The 20,232-nt window shown below is 44.0% G+C and overlaps 1 protein-coding gene across 1 annotated transcript in view; it reads left to right on the forward strand.

The window, feature by feature from the left end:
• The window catches only part of LOC144498916 (putative oxidoreductase YjmC), a 63,135-nt gene that overhangs the window by 34,961 nt on the left and 7,942 nt on the right, over nucleotides 1-20,232 (forward strand). The window contains exons 4-9 of the mRNA XM_078220818.1: nucleotides 5,963-6,024; nucleotides 6,118-6,171; nucleotides 7,731-7,829; nucleotides 8,503-8,638; nucleotides 13,312-13,430; nucleotides 19,169-19,264. Of these exons, the coding sequence (XP_078076944.1) occupies nucleotides 5,963-6,024; nucleotides 6,118-6,171; nucleotides 7,731-7,829; nucleotides 8,503-8,638; nucleotides 13,312-13,430; nucleotides 19,169-19,264 (566 nt within the window). The remainder of the gene's footprint in view (nucleotides 1-5,962; nucleotides 6,025-6,117; nucleotides 6,172-7,730; nucleotides 7,830-8,502; nucleotides 8,639-13,311; nucleotides 13,431-19,168; nucleotides 19,265-20,232) is intronic.

The raw sequence follows: 20,232 nt of genomic DNA on the forward strand, positions 1-20,232 counted from the left end.
AGTGAGTTTGGATTAAAAAAAACTTAAAAGTGACAACACTGGAGGCTTGTGATTTGAGGGAGCTGTACTAAATTTGAAAATCCATTTAACTTACTGGTTAGAAATTGCGTTGAGACTGAGATAATAAGGAGAGATATAATTCTTTTAAAGTTTACATTTTTTTTTTAAAAGGGTCAGGTGATGTGTTGTTCATGCATGATGTGGGAGCTGATGGACCTCATTGTGGTTCCCAGTGAGCACGTCTGTAATAAGTGTTGGTTGCTTGAGGAACTCCGGCTCAGAGTGGATGAGCTGGATTCTGAGCTTCGGACGCTGTGACACATCAGGGAGGGGGAGAGATACCTGGACACTGTGTTCCAGGAGGCAGTCACACCCCTTAGATTAAATACCTTGAATTTGGCCAGTGGTCAGGGACAGGAGGATGCGGCTGCGAGTGAGGTAGGTAGAGGGATCCAGGTGGTAGGGTTGCAGGAGCCTCAATCCCTGAACTTGTCCAACAGGTTCGAGATTCTTGCTCCGTGTGTGGATGGGAATGGGTACCGCAGGGAGGATGAGCAAACTGACCATGGCACCATGGTACAGGGGACCGATCAAGTGGGGGGAGAAAAAAGAAATGCAGTCATAATTGAGGTAGTATAATTAGGGGCATTGACACTGTTCTCTGCGACCAGGATCGAGAATCCCCAAGGTTGTGTTGCCTGCCTGGTGCTCGGGTTCGGAATATCTCATCTGGGCTGCAGGGGAACTTGGAGTGGGAGGATAAAGATCCGGTTGTCATGGTCCACGTAGGTACCAACGACATAGGTAGAACAGGAACAAAGGTTCTGCTAAGGAAGTATGAACAGCTAGGAGTTAAATTAAAAAGCAGAACCAAAAAGGTAATAATCTCTGGATTATACCTGAGCCACGAGTGAATAGGTGCAGGGTCAATAAAATTAAGGAGGTAAATGCGTGGCTCAAAGATTGGTGTGGGAGGAATGGGTTTGAATTCATGGGACATTGGCACCAGTATTAGGGAAGAGGGGACCTGTTCCGATGGGATGGTCTTCATCTGAATCATGCTGGGACCAGAGTCCTGGCAAATCGTATAACTAGGGCTATAGATAGAGCTTTAAACTAAATAGTGGGGGGAGGGTTCAGTTGTAAGGAGAATTAGAAAATCAAAGTTAAAGGAGAGGGTACAAGTGCAGGTTAATGATGAGGACATTCAACTAGTTAAAGGAGCCGAGGGCTCAGGAGCGATTAGTAAAGTTTCCAGACCATGTAATAGAACAGAGAGTATGGAAGGTGGCAGGAATCTAACCTCAAGCAGAGAAAAAAAGGTGACAGGTATGAGAAAGGAGGCGGTCAATGCAGGACTGAAGGTGTTGTACCTAAATGCCCGCAGTATACAGAATAAGGTAAATGTGATGTTGTGGGCATCACAGAGACGTGGCTGCAAGGGGATCAGGGTTGGGATCTAAATATCCAAGGATATGTGTCCTATCGAAAGGACAGGCAGATGGGCAAAGGGGGCAGGGTTGCATTGTTAGTAAGGAATGAAGTTAAATCGATAGCAAGAAGCAATATAGGATCAGAAGGCACAGAATCTGTGTGGGTAGAGTTGAGGAATCGTAAAGGTAAAAAGACCCTGATGAGAGTCATGTACAGGCCCCGTAGCAGCAGTCAAGATGTGGGGCAGAAAATAAATCAGGAGATGGAAAAGGCATATAAAAAAGACAATATTACAATAATCCTGGGGGACTTCAATATGCAGATGAACTGGGAAAATCAGGTAGGTAGTGGGTCCCAAGCAGAGGAATTTGTGGAATGTCTAAGAATTGGCATTTTGGAACAGCTTGTGACAGAGCCTACTAGGGAACAGGCAATTCTGGATTTGGTGTTGTGTAATGAGGCAGATTCCATTCGGGAACTTAAGGTGAAGGAACACTTCGGGAGCAGTGACCACAATACAACAGAATTTACCCTGCAGTTTGAGAGGGAGAAGCTGGAATCGGTATTATAATTAAATATAAGTAACTACAAAGACATGAGGGAGGAGCTGGCCAGAGTTGATTGGAAAGGGAGCCTAGCAGGGAAGACAGTGGAACAGCAATAGCAGGGGTTTTTGAGAGTTATTCAGGAGGCACAACAGAAATTCATCCCAAGGAGGAGGAAACATGCTTAGGGGAGAACAAGGCATCATGGCTGACAAGGGAAGTCAAGAACAGCATAAAAGCAAAAGAAAAAGCATACAAGGTGGCGAGGATTAGTGGGAAGCCAGAGGATTGGGAAGCCTTTAAATGTGAGCAGAGGACAACTAAAAAAGCAATAAGGGGGAGAAGATGAAATATGAGTGTAAGTTAGCTAGTAATATAAAAGAAGGTAGGAAGAGTTTTTTCAATATATAAAAGGTAAGAGAGAGGCAAAAATAGACATTGGACCACTGGAAAATGAGGCTGGAGAAGTAACAATAGGAAACAAAGAAATGGCAGATGAACTGAATCGTTACTTTGCATCAATCTTCACGGGTGGAAGACACCAGCGGGATGCCAGAGCTCCAGGAGAATCAGGGAGCACAGGTGAGTGCAGTGGCCATCACTGAGGAGAAGGTTCTGGGGAAACTGAAAGGTCTGAAGGTGGATAAATCACCTGGAACAGATGGGCTACACCCCAGGGTTCTAAAAGAGATAGCTGAGGAAATTGTGGTGGCATTGGTGGTGACCTTTCAGGAATCACTGGAGGTAGGGAGGATACCAGAGGACTGGAAAGTAGCTAATGTAACATCGCTGTTTAAGAAGGGAGGGAAGCAGCAGGTGGGAAATTATTGGCCGGTTAGCCTGACCGGTCACTGGCAAGATTTTAGAGTCCATTAATAAAGATGAGATCGCGGAGTACTTGAAAGTGCATGATGAAGTAGGACTGAGTATTGAGGAAACGGGGGTCTGCAGAAGGGCTTGAACAGGTTAGGAGAGTGGACAAAGAAGTTGCAGATGGAATACGATGTGGAAAAGTGTGAGGTTATGCACTTTGGAAGGAGGAATGGAGGCATAGACTGTTTTCTAAATGGGGAAATGCTTACGAAATCCCATAGTACTGCCCCACTGACAGTGCAACATTCCCTCAGTACTAGCTCTCTGATAGTGCAGCACTCCCTGAGTACTGACATCCACAGTGCAACGTTCCTCCAACAAAGTCCTCCAGTACTGACCCTCCAACAAAGCCCTGTTCCTTTAGTACTGCCTCTCCAACACTGCTACATTCCCATAGTACTGCCCCACTGACAGTGCAACATTCCCTCAGTACTAGCTCTCTGATAGTGCAGCACCCCCTGAGTACTGACCTTTTGACAGTGTAGCACTTCCTCAGTACTGCTTCTCCAACAGTGCTGTACTCTCTCATTATTGACCCTCCGAGAGTGCAGCATTCCCTCAATGCTGCCTCTCCAGCAGTGCTATGCTCCCTTAGAACTGCACCACTGACAGTGCAACTTCCTTCATTACTGGCCCTTTGATTGTTCTGTATTCTTTCAATATTGAACATCTAGTGGTACAGCATACCCTCAGTACTGCCCCCCTGACAAAGCAGCATTCCCTCAGTACAGACTGACAGTAAAGAGCTCCTTCGGTACTGACTCTCCAACAGTGAAGCATTCCCTCAGTAATGTCCTTTCAACTATATAATGCTCTCTCAGTACTGGCTCACTGACATTGAAGTGGTCTCCTAACTGGGAGTGACAACTTTGATACTATAGAGCGAGGCTCAAACCCATGACTCAATTCCCAGAGGCAAGAGCTACCCACAACTAACACCCTAAATACACAGAGACTCTCTTCTCATCTCACCTTTGGTTCTTTTGCCAATTAGCTTAAATCTGGTAAATGATCCTCTGCCAATGGATTCTATCAAAACCCATCATGATTTTGAACACTTCTATTGAATCTTCCTTAACTTTCTTTGCTCTAAATAGGGCAAACCCAGTTTCACCTGTCTCCCCACATAACTGAAGTCCCTCATCCCTGGTATCATTCTAATAAATTTCTTCTGCTCTTTTTCCAAGACCTTGACATCCTTCCTAAAGTATGGTGTCCAGAAGGGACATAGGAGCTGAGTCCTAATTACTGATTTATAAAGGTTTAACATAATTTTCTTGCTTTTGTACTCTTTGCATCTGTTTATAAACCAAGGATCCTCCTTCTTAACCAAGCTTCAATTAATCTCTTCCACTATGACTAGCTATCTGGTTTCCTATCTATCCCCATTTTCAAAACTCGTTGGAATTGCATTCCCCTTCCCAATTACATGCCTCAGCAGTGGGAAATTAGACTGGTCTAAATCATGGCTGATATAAGTGGTGTGCAGCTGTCCACCCTCACTCCACATGTGACTTCAAAGTATTCACAATAACAACTGCACTATCTTTGTCCACTCTCTCAATCATAGACGCATTTAAGGGGAATATAGATAAACAGATGAGGGAGAAAGGAATGGAAGAATATGCTAATAGGGTGAGATGAAGAGGGGTGGGAGAACACTGTCACAGTCCAAATGGTCTGTTTCTGTTCTGTACATAGAATTCAATATGGAGTGCAACATTCAAAGCCTACCTGCCCTGGCTCCTCAACGATGCCAGTGTTAACCCACACCAGTACTATGGGAATGTAGCAGTGTTGGAGAGGCAGTACTAAAGGAACAGGGCTTTGTTGGAGGGTCAGTACTGGAGGACTTTGTTGGAGGAACGTTGCACTGTGGATGTTCAGTACTGAGGGAATTCGGCACTATCAGAGGGGCAGCACTAAGGGAGTGTTCCATCATACTGAAGGAATGCCACGTTCTCGGAGGTCCAAAGCTGAGGAAATACACCACTGCTGCACAAGCAGTCCTAAGTGTGAGAAAAGATATGCAAACCAGGGAGGGACAGTCCAGTCACTTGGTGATCAATTAATAAAGAATATTATTAATTTAAAAGAAAACACATGACAAGAAGGACACTGAAGATGATGAACAGACATTTTTTGCCCCTTGTTTCCAACTACCTACGTTTCCTGAACTCTGAGAAACTCCATTTTTTCCCAAACAACTTCCATTATTACACAACCCTATGTGCTAAATCCAGCAGATAGTTACCACCCACGGGTTATTTGCCCACATTTGGGAAAGCCATCTTCAGTTTCAGCGAAGAAATAATCTTCTTTGTTCAAGGTTTAGATTTTAAACAGCAGCCTTTTAGCAAGAACTTGTTTTCAGAAGAGTCTGCTTTCTAGAGCTGGACGAGGCTATGATAGTAGCTGCTTCCATTTTATTTTATCCCAATTTCATGTGCTGCACTTTCGAAAGATCAGTACTCAAGGAGTGCTGCACTATTGGAGGGTCAGTAGTAAGGGAGCGTTGCATCATTGGAGGGGTAGTACTGAGGAAGCACTGCAATGTAGGAAGTTCAGTACTGAGAGGTTGCTTGTATTATTGCATTTCTTTACCGAGGGAGTGCTGCACTATTGGGTGGGCATTACTGAAAGAGTACTGCATTGTCAGAAGTGAGTACTGGGAATGTTGCATTGTTAGATGTCCAGTACTGAGGGAGAACTGCATTGGTGGAATGTTAGTACTGAGGAAGTGCGGTTTTGTGGGAGTGACTGTACTGAGGGAGCACTATTGTCAAAGTGGCAGCACTGAGGAAGTGCTGCACTGCTGGGAGTGCAATACTGTCAGATGTGCCCTCTTTTGAATGAGAATTTAAGTTTAAACTCCAATTGCCCTCTTAGATGGGCATACAAGATCCTTGTCCTGGGAGAAGGAGAGTTCTTCCCAGTGTCTTGTGACAAATATTTATCCCTCAACCAACCTCACTGAAATAGATATCTAGTTATTATCTCATAACTGTGGAATCTTGTGTATAAATTGCCTGATAACTTCCTTTGTTGGGAGGGTTTAGTCACATCCCTTACAGTGTACTGTTCATTATTACGTCTCTTTGTCATTGCAGGATCTAATCACTACGGCATTGCAGGATTTTATTCCATGCAAGCTCTAAAATGTGGTTTAATTGTAAGTAGAATGACTCTTACATGACAAAACAATTTGGAAATTTCACTTGTTGGACAAGCAGTTTATTACAATCTCTGCATTTACTTTCAACAGGGAATGAGTTGCACAAACACCTCTCCACTCGTCGTGCCAACCAGAGCAAAGGAGGTAGAGTATCTGCTGACAAAGGCTCTAGTTACAGAGAGTTGGTTAATGGAAGACTTTATATTGTTGTACAGCCAGCTTGCTACCTCAATGTGTGAAAGCGTCAACGGTCTTTTTATTGTCTGGGTGTGGGTGTCAGTCACTGGGTAGGTTGCTCTTATAGAAACATAGAAAATAGGTGCAGGAGTAGGCCATTCAGCTCTTCGAGCCTGCACCACCATTCAATATGTTCATGGTTGATCATGCACTCTCAGTATCCCACTCCTGCTTTCTCCCATACTCCTTGATCCCTTTAGCCACAAGGGCCATGTCCAGCTCCCTCTTGAACATATCTAACAAACTGGCCCCAACAACTTTCTGTGGTAGAGAATTCCACAGGTTTACAACTCTCGGAGTGAAGAAGTTCTTCCTCGTCTCAGTCCTGAATGAGTTGCCCCTTATTCTTAGACTATGATCCCCACTTCTGCACTTCAACATCGGGAACATTCTTCCCGCATCTACCCTGTCCTGTCACATCAGGATTTTATACGTTTCAATGAGATCCCCTCTCATTCTTCTAAATTCCAGTGAGTACAAGCCTAGTTGATCCAGTCTCTCTTCATATGTCAGTCCTGCCTTTCCAGGAATCAGTCTGTGAACCTTTGCTGGACTACCTCAATAACAAGAATGTCCTTCCTCAGACTAGGAGACCAAAACTGCACACAGTACTCAAGGTGTGGCCTCACCAAGGCCCTGTATAACTGCAGCAAGACACCCTTATTCCTATACTCAAATCCTCTTGCAATGAAGGCCAGCATGCCACTGGCCAGGAGAGGATGATTTGGACACTTCAGAAGGCTTTGAGGGTCAACCATGTAACCTGGGGCTGGAGTCAAGTTTCCAGCATGGGTAGGTGTAGCAGCTTCTCTCCCTGAAAGACAACTGTGAACCAGTTGGGGTTTTCACTACAATCTGCTACTTCCATGTTTGTTATAGCTGGTGCAAGCCCATGAATCACCAAATCTAGCAAACTAGTCCGATGCTTTGGGATGGCTGGTTCATTGTCTCAAAAACATTCAGCTACATGAGCACTGATTCACAGAGACCAAGAATGTCCCAGATATGAATCTCAGTCTGTGGTTTTGGTCAGCCTCAGTTGTAGTAACTAGAATTAGCTACATCCGGCCTAGTTAACCCATAAACCAGCCAAAGCCTCGCCTACCAAGGAATATCTGCTTTAAGGAGAGTAATCCCAGCTTCTCCAGTCTGCATATTTGAAGTCCCTCATCCCTGGTGTCATTCTAATAAGTCTCCCCTGCACTTTCCCCAAAACCTTGATATTCTTCCTAAAGTGTGGTGCTCAGAACTGAACACACTACTCCAGCTGAGGCCACAGTAATTTACAAAGGTTCACCATAACTTCCCTGTTTTGTTATTCTATTGTCTGTATTAAGCACAGGATCCTGTTCACTTTTTTAACTTTTCCTGCCACCCTCAAAGATTTGTGTACAATCATCCCAGGCCTCTGTTCCTATACCCACTTTAAAATTGTACCTTTTATCTGTTATTTACTTGTTTTCCAGTGCACTCTGGGGACCAATCCTCTCAGCGTTGCTGCTCCAGCCCTGAATGATGATAGCTTTGTGCTGGACATGGCCACATCAGCAGTGGCTCTGGGAAAGGTACAGCATAGTTTCATTCTTTACATTCAGGTGATAAAGATTAAACGACCCATTCAGGCTCATCTATTGCTGTAACCATCATTCATGCCTTCGTTGCCGCCAGCCTCAACTGTTCTCGCGCACATTTGGCTGTCCTTCCATCCTCCAGAAACATCAGACTATTCTAAACTCAGCTGCCTGTATCCTAACTCGCAACAACTCCTGTTTAACTCATTAACCCTTGTGCTAGCTGACATACATTAACTCTTGATCTGGCAAAGCCTAAATTTTAAAATTCTCTTTCTTGTTTTCAAAATCTTCCATGTCCTCGCCCCTCCCTATCTCTGTGACCTCTTCCAGCTCCACAACCTTCCGAGATCTCTGCACTCCTCACGTTCAGGCCTCTTGCACATCCAGAATTTTAATCCCTCCATCAATGCTGGCTATGCTTTTAGCTGCGTAAACTTCTCTGCCTCTCTCTCCTCCTTCAAGGTGTTCCTTAAAACCTTCCTCTTTAGCTAAACTTTTTGTTATCTGCCTTAACCAGGCCTTTTATGAGACTTGATGTAAAATGTTGTTTGATTGTGCTACTCTAAAGCACCAGTTGTTATATGAATGCAAATTATTGTTGTTGTTGCATGCCTCCGACCTGCAGGAACTTGCTTGTTGAACCATGTCATCTCTGTCCTTTTAGATAGAAGTACAGCAAAGAAGTAAAGAGAAAGTTCCGGTAGGATGGGGGTGTGATTCCAGTGGCAAAGAGACCACTGATCCGACACAGATTCTAACAGGTGGAGGACTAGTGCCTCTGGGAGGAAGTGAGGCTACAAGTAAGTGATATCTGTATCAATATGTCTTTCACACAACTCCACTATTGATGAGGGAGGTTGTGCAATCCACCTGAAACCATGTACTCAGAGAAATCCGAACCACTGCAACCCCTAGGCTCAGCTGTGCTCCTTGTTCCATTCTATATCTCAGTCATTGTCTGTAGAAGGATTTCCTACTTTTGGTTCTGAATTTGCTTCTCCCCTTCCTATATAGGAATGTATTAAATTAACAGGCATGAAAAGACCAGCTAGTTCATTAAGCCAGTCCTAATGTCTACTCCTACAGTTTAATTCAAAATAATATTCCAGATTTACATGTTTCATTCCTTTACCAGTCGCATAACCCACTATATCCCATCACTGGATATTTCCCTGTACCTGCTGTACCCCACCACTGAGGTATTCTCCTGTATCTGCGATACCCCATCACTAGGGTATTATCCTGTACCTGTTATACCTCATCACTGGGATATTCTACTGTACCGTTTACCCCATCACTGAGGTATTGTTCCTGTACCTCACTATAGAATCAGCTCTCAGACACTTCCTTCCCTATTTGAAAATTCCAAAGTTTGATATTAGTCTTGGCTAGGATGGAAGGGAGTTAACACACAAAAAAAAATCAATGTTAGTGGGCCTTGGGTGACTGTCCGTGTGGAGTTTGTACATTTTCCTCGTTCAGCATGGGTTTTCTCCAGGTGCTCTGGTTTCCTCCCACAGTCCAAAAATGTGCAGATTAGGTTGATTGGCCGTGTTAAATTTCCCCTTAGGTGTCCCAGGATGTGTAGGTTAGGGGATTAGCAGGGTAAATATGTGAGGTTACAAGGATAGGGCCTGGCTGAGATGCTCTGTTGGAGAGTCGATGCAGACTCAACAGGCTGAATGGCCTCCTTCTGCATGCAGGGATTTTATGATTCTAATGGGAAAGAGATTCAGGCAAGAGTGAAACATTCTGCGAATTTGCTGTTGTCTGGTTTGTTGCTGCTTCCCAAAACCAATTCCACCCCTGGTATTTCCCCATAGCTCAAAACCTGACCCTGGAGATGAAATTCATGCCTCCTCTAAGCACTATACCCAGTGTTTGCATGTGTTCCTCTTTTTAGTGACGAGAAGTAGACAGAGTGCTCAAGGTGCATCTGACCAGAACTGAACATAGTGCTCAAGATACATTTGACCAATACTGGGTAGTTTACACTTTGCACCTTGGCCCTAGATGCACCACTTAGTTATGGTATCATTCCTCCTAGGGTACCCTATTCATTTACAACACTGATGGGGCGGGAATTGACCTAGTTTGAAAGGAAATCATGCTTGACAAATCTATTGGAATATATACTGGAATTCTTCAAGGATGTAACTAGTGGAGTTGATGAAGGGAAGCCAGTGTATATGGTTATTCAGACTTTCAGAAGGCTTTCGAAGTCACACATAAGAGATTAGTGTGTAAAATTAAAGCACTTGGGATTGGGGGTAGTGTACTGAGATGGATAGAAAACTGTTGGAAGACAGGAAACAAACAGTAGGAATAAACGGGTCTCTTTCCAAATGGCAGGCAGTATCTAGTGGAGTACTGCAAGTATCAGTGCTGGGACCCTAGCTATTCACTATATATATTAACGATTTAGATGAGGGTACTAAATGTAATATCACCAAATTTGCAGATGACCCAAAGCTGGATGGAAGGGTGAGCTATGGGGAGAATGCCGAGATCCTTCAATGTGATTTGAACAAGTTGAGTGAATGGGCAAATGATTGGCAGATGCAATATAATTTGGATAAATGTGAGGTTATCCACTTCAGTAGCAAAAATGGGAAGGCAGATTATTATTTGAATGGCCATAAATTAGGAGAGGGGAATGTGCAATGGGATCTGAGTGTCCTTGACACCAATCGCTGAAATTAAGCATGCAGGTGCAGCAGGCAGTAAAAAAGGCAAATGGTATGTTGGCCTTTATAGTGAGAGGATTCAAGTACAGGAGCAGGGATGTTTTGATGCAATTATACAAGGTCTTGGTGAGGTCACACCTGGAACATTTTGCAGCTTTGCTCTCCTTATCTGAGGAAAGATGTTCTTGCTCTAGAGGGAGTGCAGAGAAAGTTTACCAGACTGATTCCTGGGATGGTGGGATTGACGTATGAGGAGAGATTGAATCGGTTAGGATTGTATTTGCTGGAGTTCAGAAGAATGAGGGGGATCCCATAGAAACCTATAAACTTCTAAAGGGACTAGACAAGGTAGGTGCAAAAAGGATGTTTCTGATGATAGGGGTGTCCAGAATCAGAGGTCACAGTCTGAGGATACAGGATAGACTGTTTAGGACAAAGTTGAGGAGAGATTTCTTCACCCAGAGACTGGTTAGCCTGTGGAATTCACTACCACAAAGTAGTTGAGGCCAAAACATTGAATGTTTTCAAGAAGCAGTTAGATATAGCATTTGAGGTGGAGGGGATCAAAGGATATGGGGGGAAGGCGGGTTCAGGCTGTTGAGTTGGATGATCAGCCATGATCATGATAAATGGTGGAACAGGCTTGAAGGACAAAATGGCCTCCTCCTGCTCCTATTTTTCTATGTTTCTACCTTGTGTGTTGATAGGATATACTTGGGTATAAGTTGTAGTGGACTGGAAAAGTCAGCATCAGGGAGCAAATTGCTCTGCAATAGAGTTCTTCGTCAATACAGATGGGATGTTGTCAGGGTCCTGAACTTTAAATGGGGCTAGTGCACCATTCCTAATATCACATGGGGTGAACTGAATTGATTGAAGATTGATCTCTGTAATGGTGCGATCTTGGAAGCATGCTAAGAAGGATCATCCACGCAGCACCTTTACCTGAAGACACTTGTCAACCTTGTCTCATAATCATTTCTCTTTGACTCACTTGCTAGGTCCCAATGTGGTTGAGAATGGAGCTGTTCCTCCTCCAGTTAGGTGTGTGGTTGTCCACTACCATTCTCAACTGGGCGTGACAGAGCTGCAGAGTTTAGCTCAGAGCTGTTGATTGTGGGACAGCTTAGTTCTTTCTCCAGCCTGCTGCTTTTGCTGTTTAGTTGCAACTCACTCTCCATTCTCAGATATGCCATGGTGCTGCTTCTTCAACACTCACCATTGAGCTGGGATTGACTTCCTGGCTTGCTGGTGATGGGGGGGTGAGAGAGATGCCAGGAAGTAAGATTACAGATTGTCAACATGGTGGAATGCAATTCTGTTGCTGCTGATGCCCAGCAGTGCCTCATGGATGTCTAGTTTTGAGCAGTTGGGTTAATCCTATTGGATGTAGAAGGCCCTCGGGACAGAGATGAGGTTTCGTCTTCAAGAGCACTGTGTAATGGTCACTTCTGCTAAACCCATCGTAAATGTAGATTGTGACAAGGTGGTTCTGTGGTGGACCTCAGTTGTGCCTTTGTCCTATATGGACCACCGTTGTGTGTGTTTGTCATACCTGGACACATCCCCTTCCAGTTTGGTTCCTCCCCTCAGCACCTAGTATAAAGGTGGCTGTCTCCTCCCCCTTGTTCAGTCCAGGTCTGTTAACTGTTGGGATCTGCTCCTGATTCTGTTGTGAATAAAAGCCTACACTTATATTGGCATATCGGTAGTCTTTCGCCTTATTGATAGCGCATCAGGTTCCTTCCAACTCTGAAGGACTCAAAACATTAACTCTATTTTCTCTCTCCACAGATGCTGCCAGACCCGCTGAGTTTTTCCAGCATTTTCTGTTTTGGTTACTTCCTTGTGTTGGTTCTCTCGCTACCTGCCACAATCTCAGTCAGGATCATTCAGGACTTGGGTTGTTGGTGTTATTGCTGAGCCATTCCCACCCAGCGTGAATTCTGTGCTCTTAATCCTTCCTCTAAGTTCTGTTCATCATGGTAGAAAACCAGTTTATCACATAAGAGGGTCTAGTTGGTCCTGTGGAGCAGAATGTAAAAAGAGCGTGAATTCTGTGCTCTTAATCCTTCCTCTAAGTTCTGTTCATCATGGTAGAAAACCAGTTTATCACATAAGAGGGTCTAGTTGGTCCTGTGGAGCAGAATGTAAAAAGAGATGGGTAATGCTCAGATTCTGTCAAGCTATAACCAATCACTAGAAGACTGTACTTGTGGTAGTGAATGTGGAAGGCAGACAAACTAATATTTACCGTTGATTAAAAACAAATAATTTGCGGCAGGGTAAAGTTGAATGTCTGGCTGAGTTTTGCTTCCATATTCCATGATACTGAGGTCTGTTGGAATCGCCTATTGCAGATTGGGCATGTTCCCTCCTCAAGGCAATTAGTCAACATTCACTCACATGGGTTTGGGTGTGAGCAATGGCAAGGTTCAGTGAGGTTCTGTTGGTGACCCCAGTGAGGGAATATCCTACTTCAAGAAGGAGGAGAGGGGGTGGATGGAAGGAACAGGACAGTTGGAGGTGAAAAAAAAAGCAAGGGAGGTAAGGAAGGAAGAGAATCCACTGGAGAGGAGACAAGGAGGTGAAAGCAGGAATGGGTGAGGGAGAAGGAGGAGGTGAGAGAAGCAGAGGTGAAAATACAAAGGCATGGGTGGAGAAGAGATAGAAGAAGGGAGGGACAGAGGGAAGGAAAGGAAGTTGTCTGAGCTGAACTTTGTGATTGGTCGAGCGCTATGAATAGCTGAGTGATGTTTGAGCTTAATGTTGTGTTGTATTTTCAGGTGGTTATAAGGGTTATGGACTGAGTCTGCTGGTGGAGGTATTTTGTGGCATGCTCACAGGATCTAATTACAGTAAAAACATCCGTCGTTGGAAAGACACAGAAAAGGTGGCCAATCTGGTGAGGATTCTCTGTTGCTGCACTTAGTGACTGCACATCAAGTATATCCTCATCATGCTCCAAACCGAACTCATTGCTCCATCTCCCACTCCAGCTTACTCAGGATAGAGATGTTTTGTCTTCATGAACACTGTGTATTGATCACTTCTGCTAAAGCTATCATATACATATGAGTTTGTGACAAGAAGGTTACTTCCTTGTGTTTGTTCTCTCACACCACCTGCCACAATCTCGGTCTACAATATTCAGGACTTGGATCATTGGTGTTATTACTGAGCCATTCCAACCCAAGGTGGTTTCGGTTTCCTTAATGCTTTCTCCCAAGTGCTGTTCACCTTGGTGGAGAACCAATGTTATAATTTGAGATGCTCATCAACACTATTACACTGCTCCCTCCCTCACTCTCTCCCTCACTCTCTCCCTCTCTTTCCTCCCTCCTTTATCTTCCTCAACAGGCTCCGAGCATCACCTGAGCCTGGAGGAAGTTGGGTGTGATTTAGATTTCCACATTTATTTTGAGTATTATTAATTTCTATTTCCTTCCATCACTCTCTCCCTTTTCCTCACTCTCTCATTCTATGGAATCTCTACACTGCAGAAATTGGCCATCCAGCCTATCAAGTCTACACCGACTCTCTAAAAGAGCACCTTACCCAGGCCCTCTCACCGTAACCCCGTGCATTTATCATGGCTAATCTACCTAACCCACACATCTTTGGACTATGGGAGGAAACCGGAGCACCCGGCGGAAACCCACGCAGATACAGGGAGAACGTGCAACTCCACACAGACAGTTACCCGAGACCGAAATTGAATCTGGGTCCCTGGCGCTATGAGGCAGCAGTGCTAACCACAGTGTCACTGTGCTCCCCCTCCCTCACTCTCTCTCCCTTTCTCTTACCCTCCCTCTCTCATACTCTTCCTCACTCTCACTCCTTCATTCTCTCTCACTATCTCTACCTTGCTCTCTACTCTTCTTTCTCACTCTCTCCTCGTTTTCTTTCTCACCTCATCACCCTCTTCCTCATCTCTTTCTGCCACTTTCCTACTTCCCTTGCTCTCACTCATTTTCTCTCTCTTTTATCACTTTCTCTCCCCATCTTCCTCAATCTACCACCGCCCCCCCACCCCCACCCCTCCACCCCCACCATCCCCCTCTCTAACTAGCATGAAATGCAGCTTACCACCTGTCCAGAAAAGTTTTAGGATCTTTAACCTCAATTCCAGCTTTGGGGAGAGACTTGACTCCAATTCTGAGCTGATGGCCAGTGAGAATGGTCCTTCTGGTTCCCTCTAGGTCTGTGGACCCTCTCCTGGCTTCCTGACCTGTGGGAATTGTTCTGTGGATTATCTGTTTTTTGGTGATTTCCACCTGCTTCGAATATTTGGGTCTTGATTTGCCACAGTGACTGTGTGATTTTAGAGAATGAACTACATTTTAGCAGTCCTATCGCCCTGTCTGTTGCAGGTTCTCAAGTGCATATGCCAGTGTTTGTTTTTAATGTATTTAAGGTTTTTGCCTATATCGCCCTTTCAGACAGTGAATTCCAGACCCCTGCATCTTCTGGGTGAAGATGATACTCCTCAACTTCCCTTTGATCCTTCAGCCAATTAGTTTAAGTCTTTGCCTCTGGTTATTAATCCCTCTGCTAATGAATATAGATTCTTCCAATCCACTCTATCTAGACCTCTTATAATTTTATAGACCTTAATTAAATCTTTGCACATCCTGCTCTGTTCCGAAGTAAACAATTCCAGCCAATCCAATTTTTTTCTCATAGTTAAAATGCTCCAGTCATGGCAATATACTCATTAATCTCCTCAGTTGAAATCACTCCCTGTAATGCGGTCATGCACTGTCCAGAATTGTATGCAGTAAACTAGCTGCAGTCTAACGGGTGTTTGTTGTACCCCAGGCCTCGATTAAAAAAGAAAAATATTTCTAATGCCTTCTTCACCACCTGACCTCTGTCCTGCTATCTTCAGGGATCTATGGACATGCGCTCCAAGGTTCCACTGGCACTCTACACCTCTCAGTATCTTACCATTTATCCTGCATTCCTATGCCTTGGTTGCCATCCTCAGATCCACAACCTCATTCTTCTTTGGATTGAATTCCACTTGCCACTTTTCTGCTCACCTGACCAGTCCATTATATCTAGCTGCAATCTACAGCTTTCTTCCTCACTATCAACCACAAAACCAATTTTTGTACTGTCACAAACATCTTGCTCATGCCTCCTAAATCTAAGTCTAAATCATTGATATATACCATGAAAAACAAAGGACCTGTAGTAAACCTTGTGGAACCCTATTGGAAACATGCTTCCAGGAACACAAGACGTAGGAGCAGGGGTAGACCAGATGGCCGTTGAGCTTGCTCCACATTCAGTATGGGCATGACTGATCTTGGGTTTCAACTCCACTTTCTGACCCACTCCCCAGATCCCTTGAGTCCCTGAGAGACCAAGAATTTGTCTATCCCAACCTTAAATGTATTCAACAATGAAGCATTCACAATCCACTGGGGTAGTGCATTTCAAAGATTCACAATCCTTTGAATGAAGTATTTTTTTCCAATTTCAGTCCTAAATGATTGACCACTTATCCTAAGACTGTGCCCTTGTGATTCCCTGATGAGCAGAGATGAACTTCAATGTCCAACCTATTTAGCCCCTTTAGAATTTTGTATGTGTCAATAAGATCATGTCTCATTCTTGTAAAAACCAGAGAACATAATCTCAATTCAATCAGCCTCTTGTTATAGGACAACCCCTTCATCCCAGGGATCTATTGAGTGAACCTTTGCTGTACTGCCTCGAATGCAAGTATATCCTTTCTTAAGTGTGGAGACCAAAACTGCATACAGCATTCCAGATGTGGTCCCACCAAAACCTTGTACAATTGTAGCAGAATTTATTCCTGTACTCCAATCCCCCGCAATAAAAGCTACATGACATTTGCCTTCATAATTGCTTACTGTGCTTGCATGCTAACTTTCTGCGTTCATTGTATGAGCACATCCAAGTTTCTTTGAACATAAAGACTTACAAGTTTCTCACCTTTTAAAAGTAGACTGCTTTTCTATCTAGATTTTCTATGTTTCTATAGATTCAGAAAGAATGCTCCCACTGGTGAGGGAGTCCAGAACTAGGGTTCACAGTTTGAGGATAAAGATACCTTTTAGAACTGAGGTGAGGAGAAATTTCTTCACCCAGAGGGTGATGAATGCGTGGAATTCACTATCACCAAAAGTAGTTGAGGCCAAAACGTTGTCTGATTTCAAGAAGAAATTAGAAATAGCTCTTGGAGCAAAAGAGATCAAGAGATATGAGGGGAAGGGGAATCAGGACGATCAAAATGAATGATGGAGCAGGCTTGAATGGCCTACTCCTGCTTCTAGTTTTTATGTTTCTATTCTTATAACCAAAGTGAATGACTTCACACTTTCCTATATTATACTCCATCTGCTATCTTGTTGTCCACTCACTTAACCTACCAAATCTCCTTGTAGCCTCTCTCTCCTCTGTACAGCTTACCTTTCCACATAGCTACATGTCATCAGCAAACTTAGATACATTACGCTATCTCTTCATCTAAGTCATCAATACAGATTGTAAATATGAGGCCTCAGTAAGTTTTTTCATTTATTAGTGTCACAAGTAGGTTTACATTAACACTGCAATGAACTTCCTATGAAAATCTCCCACTGATCCTTGTGGAACTTGCCTGCCAACTTGAAATTGCTACTTTATGTCCACTCTCTGCTTCTTATCCATTAACCAATCCTCTTTCCCATCCTCTTCAAATCACAAAAACTCCCTCAGAACTTTAACTTTTGCATCCTGGCGCTGAGCCAATTTTGGACCCAACTTCAGACTTTCCCTTGATTCCACGAGCATTTAATGACTGAACAATCTGTTCTGTGGAACCTTGTCAAAAGCCTTGCTAAAATCCATGCTGACTAAATCAAACTGCTGCCGTCATCAACCCTCTTTTTTACCTCAAAGACTGTTATCAAGTTACTCAGACACAACCTTCCGTTAATAAATTCATGCTGATAGTTCTTGTTTAATCTGTGCCTCTCTAAATTATGATTTAAACAAGATCTGGCAATATCCAGGCTTGAGCTGACAAGTAGCAAGTAACATTCTCACCACACAAATGACCATCACCAATAAGATACAATCTAACCACTGTCCTTTGACATTCAGTGGGGTAACTATCACTGAATCTCCCACTGTCAACATCCTTGGGATTACCATTGATCAGAAACTCAACTGGACTCGCCACATAAATACAGTGGCTAAAGAGCAGGTCAGTGGCTAGGAATACTGCAGCGAGTAACTCACCTTCTGACTCCCCAAAGCCTCTCTACTATTTACAAGGCACAAGTCAGGAATATGATGGGATATTCCCCATTTGCCTGGATGGGTGCAGTTCCAACAACACTCAAGAAGCTTGACACTATCCAGGACAAAGCAGCCCACTTGATTGGCACCACATCTACAAACATCCACTCCCTCCACCACCGACGCTCAGTAGCATCAGTGTGTACTATCTACAAGATGCACTGCAGCAATTCACCAAAGATCCTTCGACAGCCAAATCCATGCCCACTTCCACCTAGAAGGTTAAGGGCAACAGTTAGATGGGAACACCACCACCTGCAAGTTCCCCTCCAAGCCACTCAGCGTCCTGACTTGAAAATACATTGGCGTTCCTTTGCAATCACTGGGTCAAAATCCTGAAATTCTCTCCTCCAAGCGGGAATTGTGGGTCAACTGGACTGCAGCATTTCAAAAAGACAGCTCACCACCACCATCTCAAGAGCAACTAGAGATGGGCAATAAATGCTGGCCAGCCAGCGATGCCCATGTCCCATGATTAAATTTTTTTTAAACTGTCCCTTACATTTTTGTTCCAATAATTTGCCCACCACTAGGTTAGACTGACTGGCCTGCAACTACTTGGGCTATCCCTTCCTCTGATTTTAAACAATGGTACAACATTGGCAGTCCTCCAGTCCTCTGGCACCATACCAATGTCCAAAAAAGGGTTGGAAAATAATAGTCAAATTTCAGAGTTCCCATTGTCAGGGATCCCGCTGTAGGAGTGTGGGAGAATCTTTTATTATAGGTTGACACCAGCAAAATGGAATAATCTGAGCATATCTGCCTGTTATGGCCAATCTTGCAAGGTACCAGAAGGTTCTGGCCAGAACATATTTGTGACTCCAGACAGAACACAGAGTTTGAACACAGTAAGCTATTAGAGCACAGCAAGAGCCCTGGCTGCTGTGTGTAAGTGTATATGTGTCTGTGAGTGTTGTGTGCCATAGAGTCATTACAGCACAAAAGGAGGCCATTTGGCCCAGCAAGCCCAGACTGACTCTGTGGAACAATCCAGTCAGCCCCCTTCTCCCACACTATCAAACCCTGTAAGTTTATTTCACTCAAGTGCCCATACAATTTCCCTTTGGAATCATTCTTCAGCTAGTTCCAGGAAGTGTGTGTGTGTTCGTGTCTGTATGTACATCTGTCTGTCTGTGTGTATCTGTTTGAAGTTTTTGGTGCTGTCTGCTTTACTCCCAGCACTTGCCCAGTGCACTTCTCCTTTGGGTATATTTATGTAACTACGTAATATACATTTGCAGCGAAAATAAAAATTGATATTGCAGTGTTCAATACGACTGCAATCATTAACTCACAAATTCTTGTACTCTCCTTATCCTCCAGGGACAATGTTTCGTTGCCATTAATCCAGGTTGCTTTGCTCCAGGTTTTGAGACAAGGATGTCAGACTTGCTTAAAATGCACAGAACACTAGAACCGGTGAGTATAACTAGTTAACTATCAATGGTGTTACAGACAGGAGAAAGATAAGTAAACTGCACTGATGTGAGAAAAAACTTTTCACACAATGACTGGTTCGGATCTGGAATGCACTGCCTGGATGTATGGTGGAGGCAGGTTCAATTGAGGCATTCAAGAGGGCTTTAGAACATAGAACATAGAACATTACAGCGCAGAACAGGCCCTTCGGCCCACGATGTTGCACCGACCAGTTAAAAAAAAAAAAAAACTGTGACCCTCCAACCTAAACCAATTTCTTTTCGTCCATGAACCTATCTACGGATCTCTTAAACGCCCCCAAACTAGGCGCATTTACTACTGATGCTGGCAGGGCATTCCAATCCCTCACCACCCTCTGGGTAAAGAACCTACCCCTGACATCGGTTCTATAACTACCCCCCCTCAATTTAAAGCCATGCCCCCTCGTGCTGGATTTCTCCATCAGAGGAAAAAGGCTATCACTATCCACCCTATCTAAACCTCTAATCATCTTATATGTTTCAATAAGATCCCCTCTTAGCCGCCGCCTTTCCAGCGAAAACAATCCCAAATCCCTCAGCCTCTCCTCATAGGATCTCCCCTCCATACCAGGCAACATCCTGGTAAACCTCCTCTGCACCCTCTCCAAAGCCTCCACATCCTTCCTGTAATGTGGGGACCAGAACTGCACACAGTACTCCAAGTGCGGCCGCACCAGAGTTGTGTACAGTTGCAACATAACGCTACGACTCCTAAATTCAATCCCCCTACCAATAAACGCCAAGACACCATATGCCTTTAGATGATTACTTGAATAGAAACAATGTGCGGGGCACAGCTAAAAGACTAAGAATTGGCACTAAGTCATGATGCTCCTTTGGAAAGCCAATGCAGATGCAATGGGCCAAATGGCCTCCTTCTATGTTTCATTCGTGGCGGGGTGTTGTTCTGATGAGTTTCTAATTGTT

The sequence above is a fragment of the Mustelus asterias genome, chromosome 9 (genome assembly GCF_964213995.1).
Source record: "Mustelus asterias chromosome 9, sMusAst1.hap1.1, whole genome shotgun sequence".
NCBI classification, from domain to species: Eukaryota; Metazoa; Chordata; class Chondrichthyes; order Carcharhiniformes; family Triakidae; genus Mustelus; species Mustelus asterias.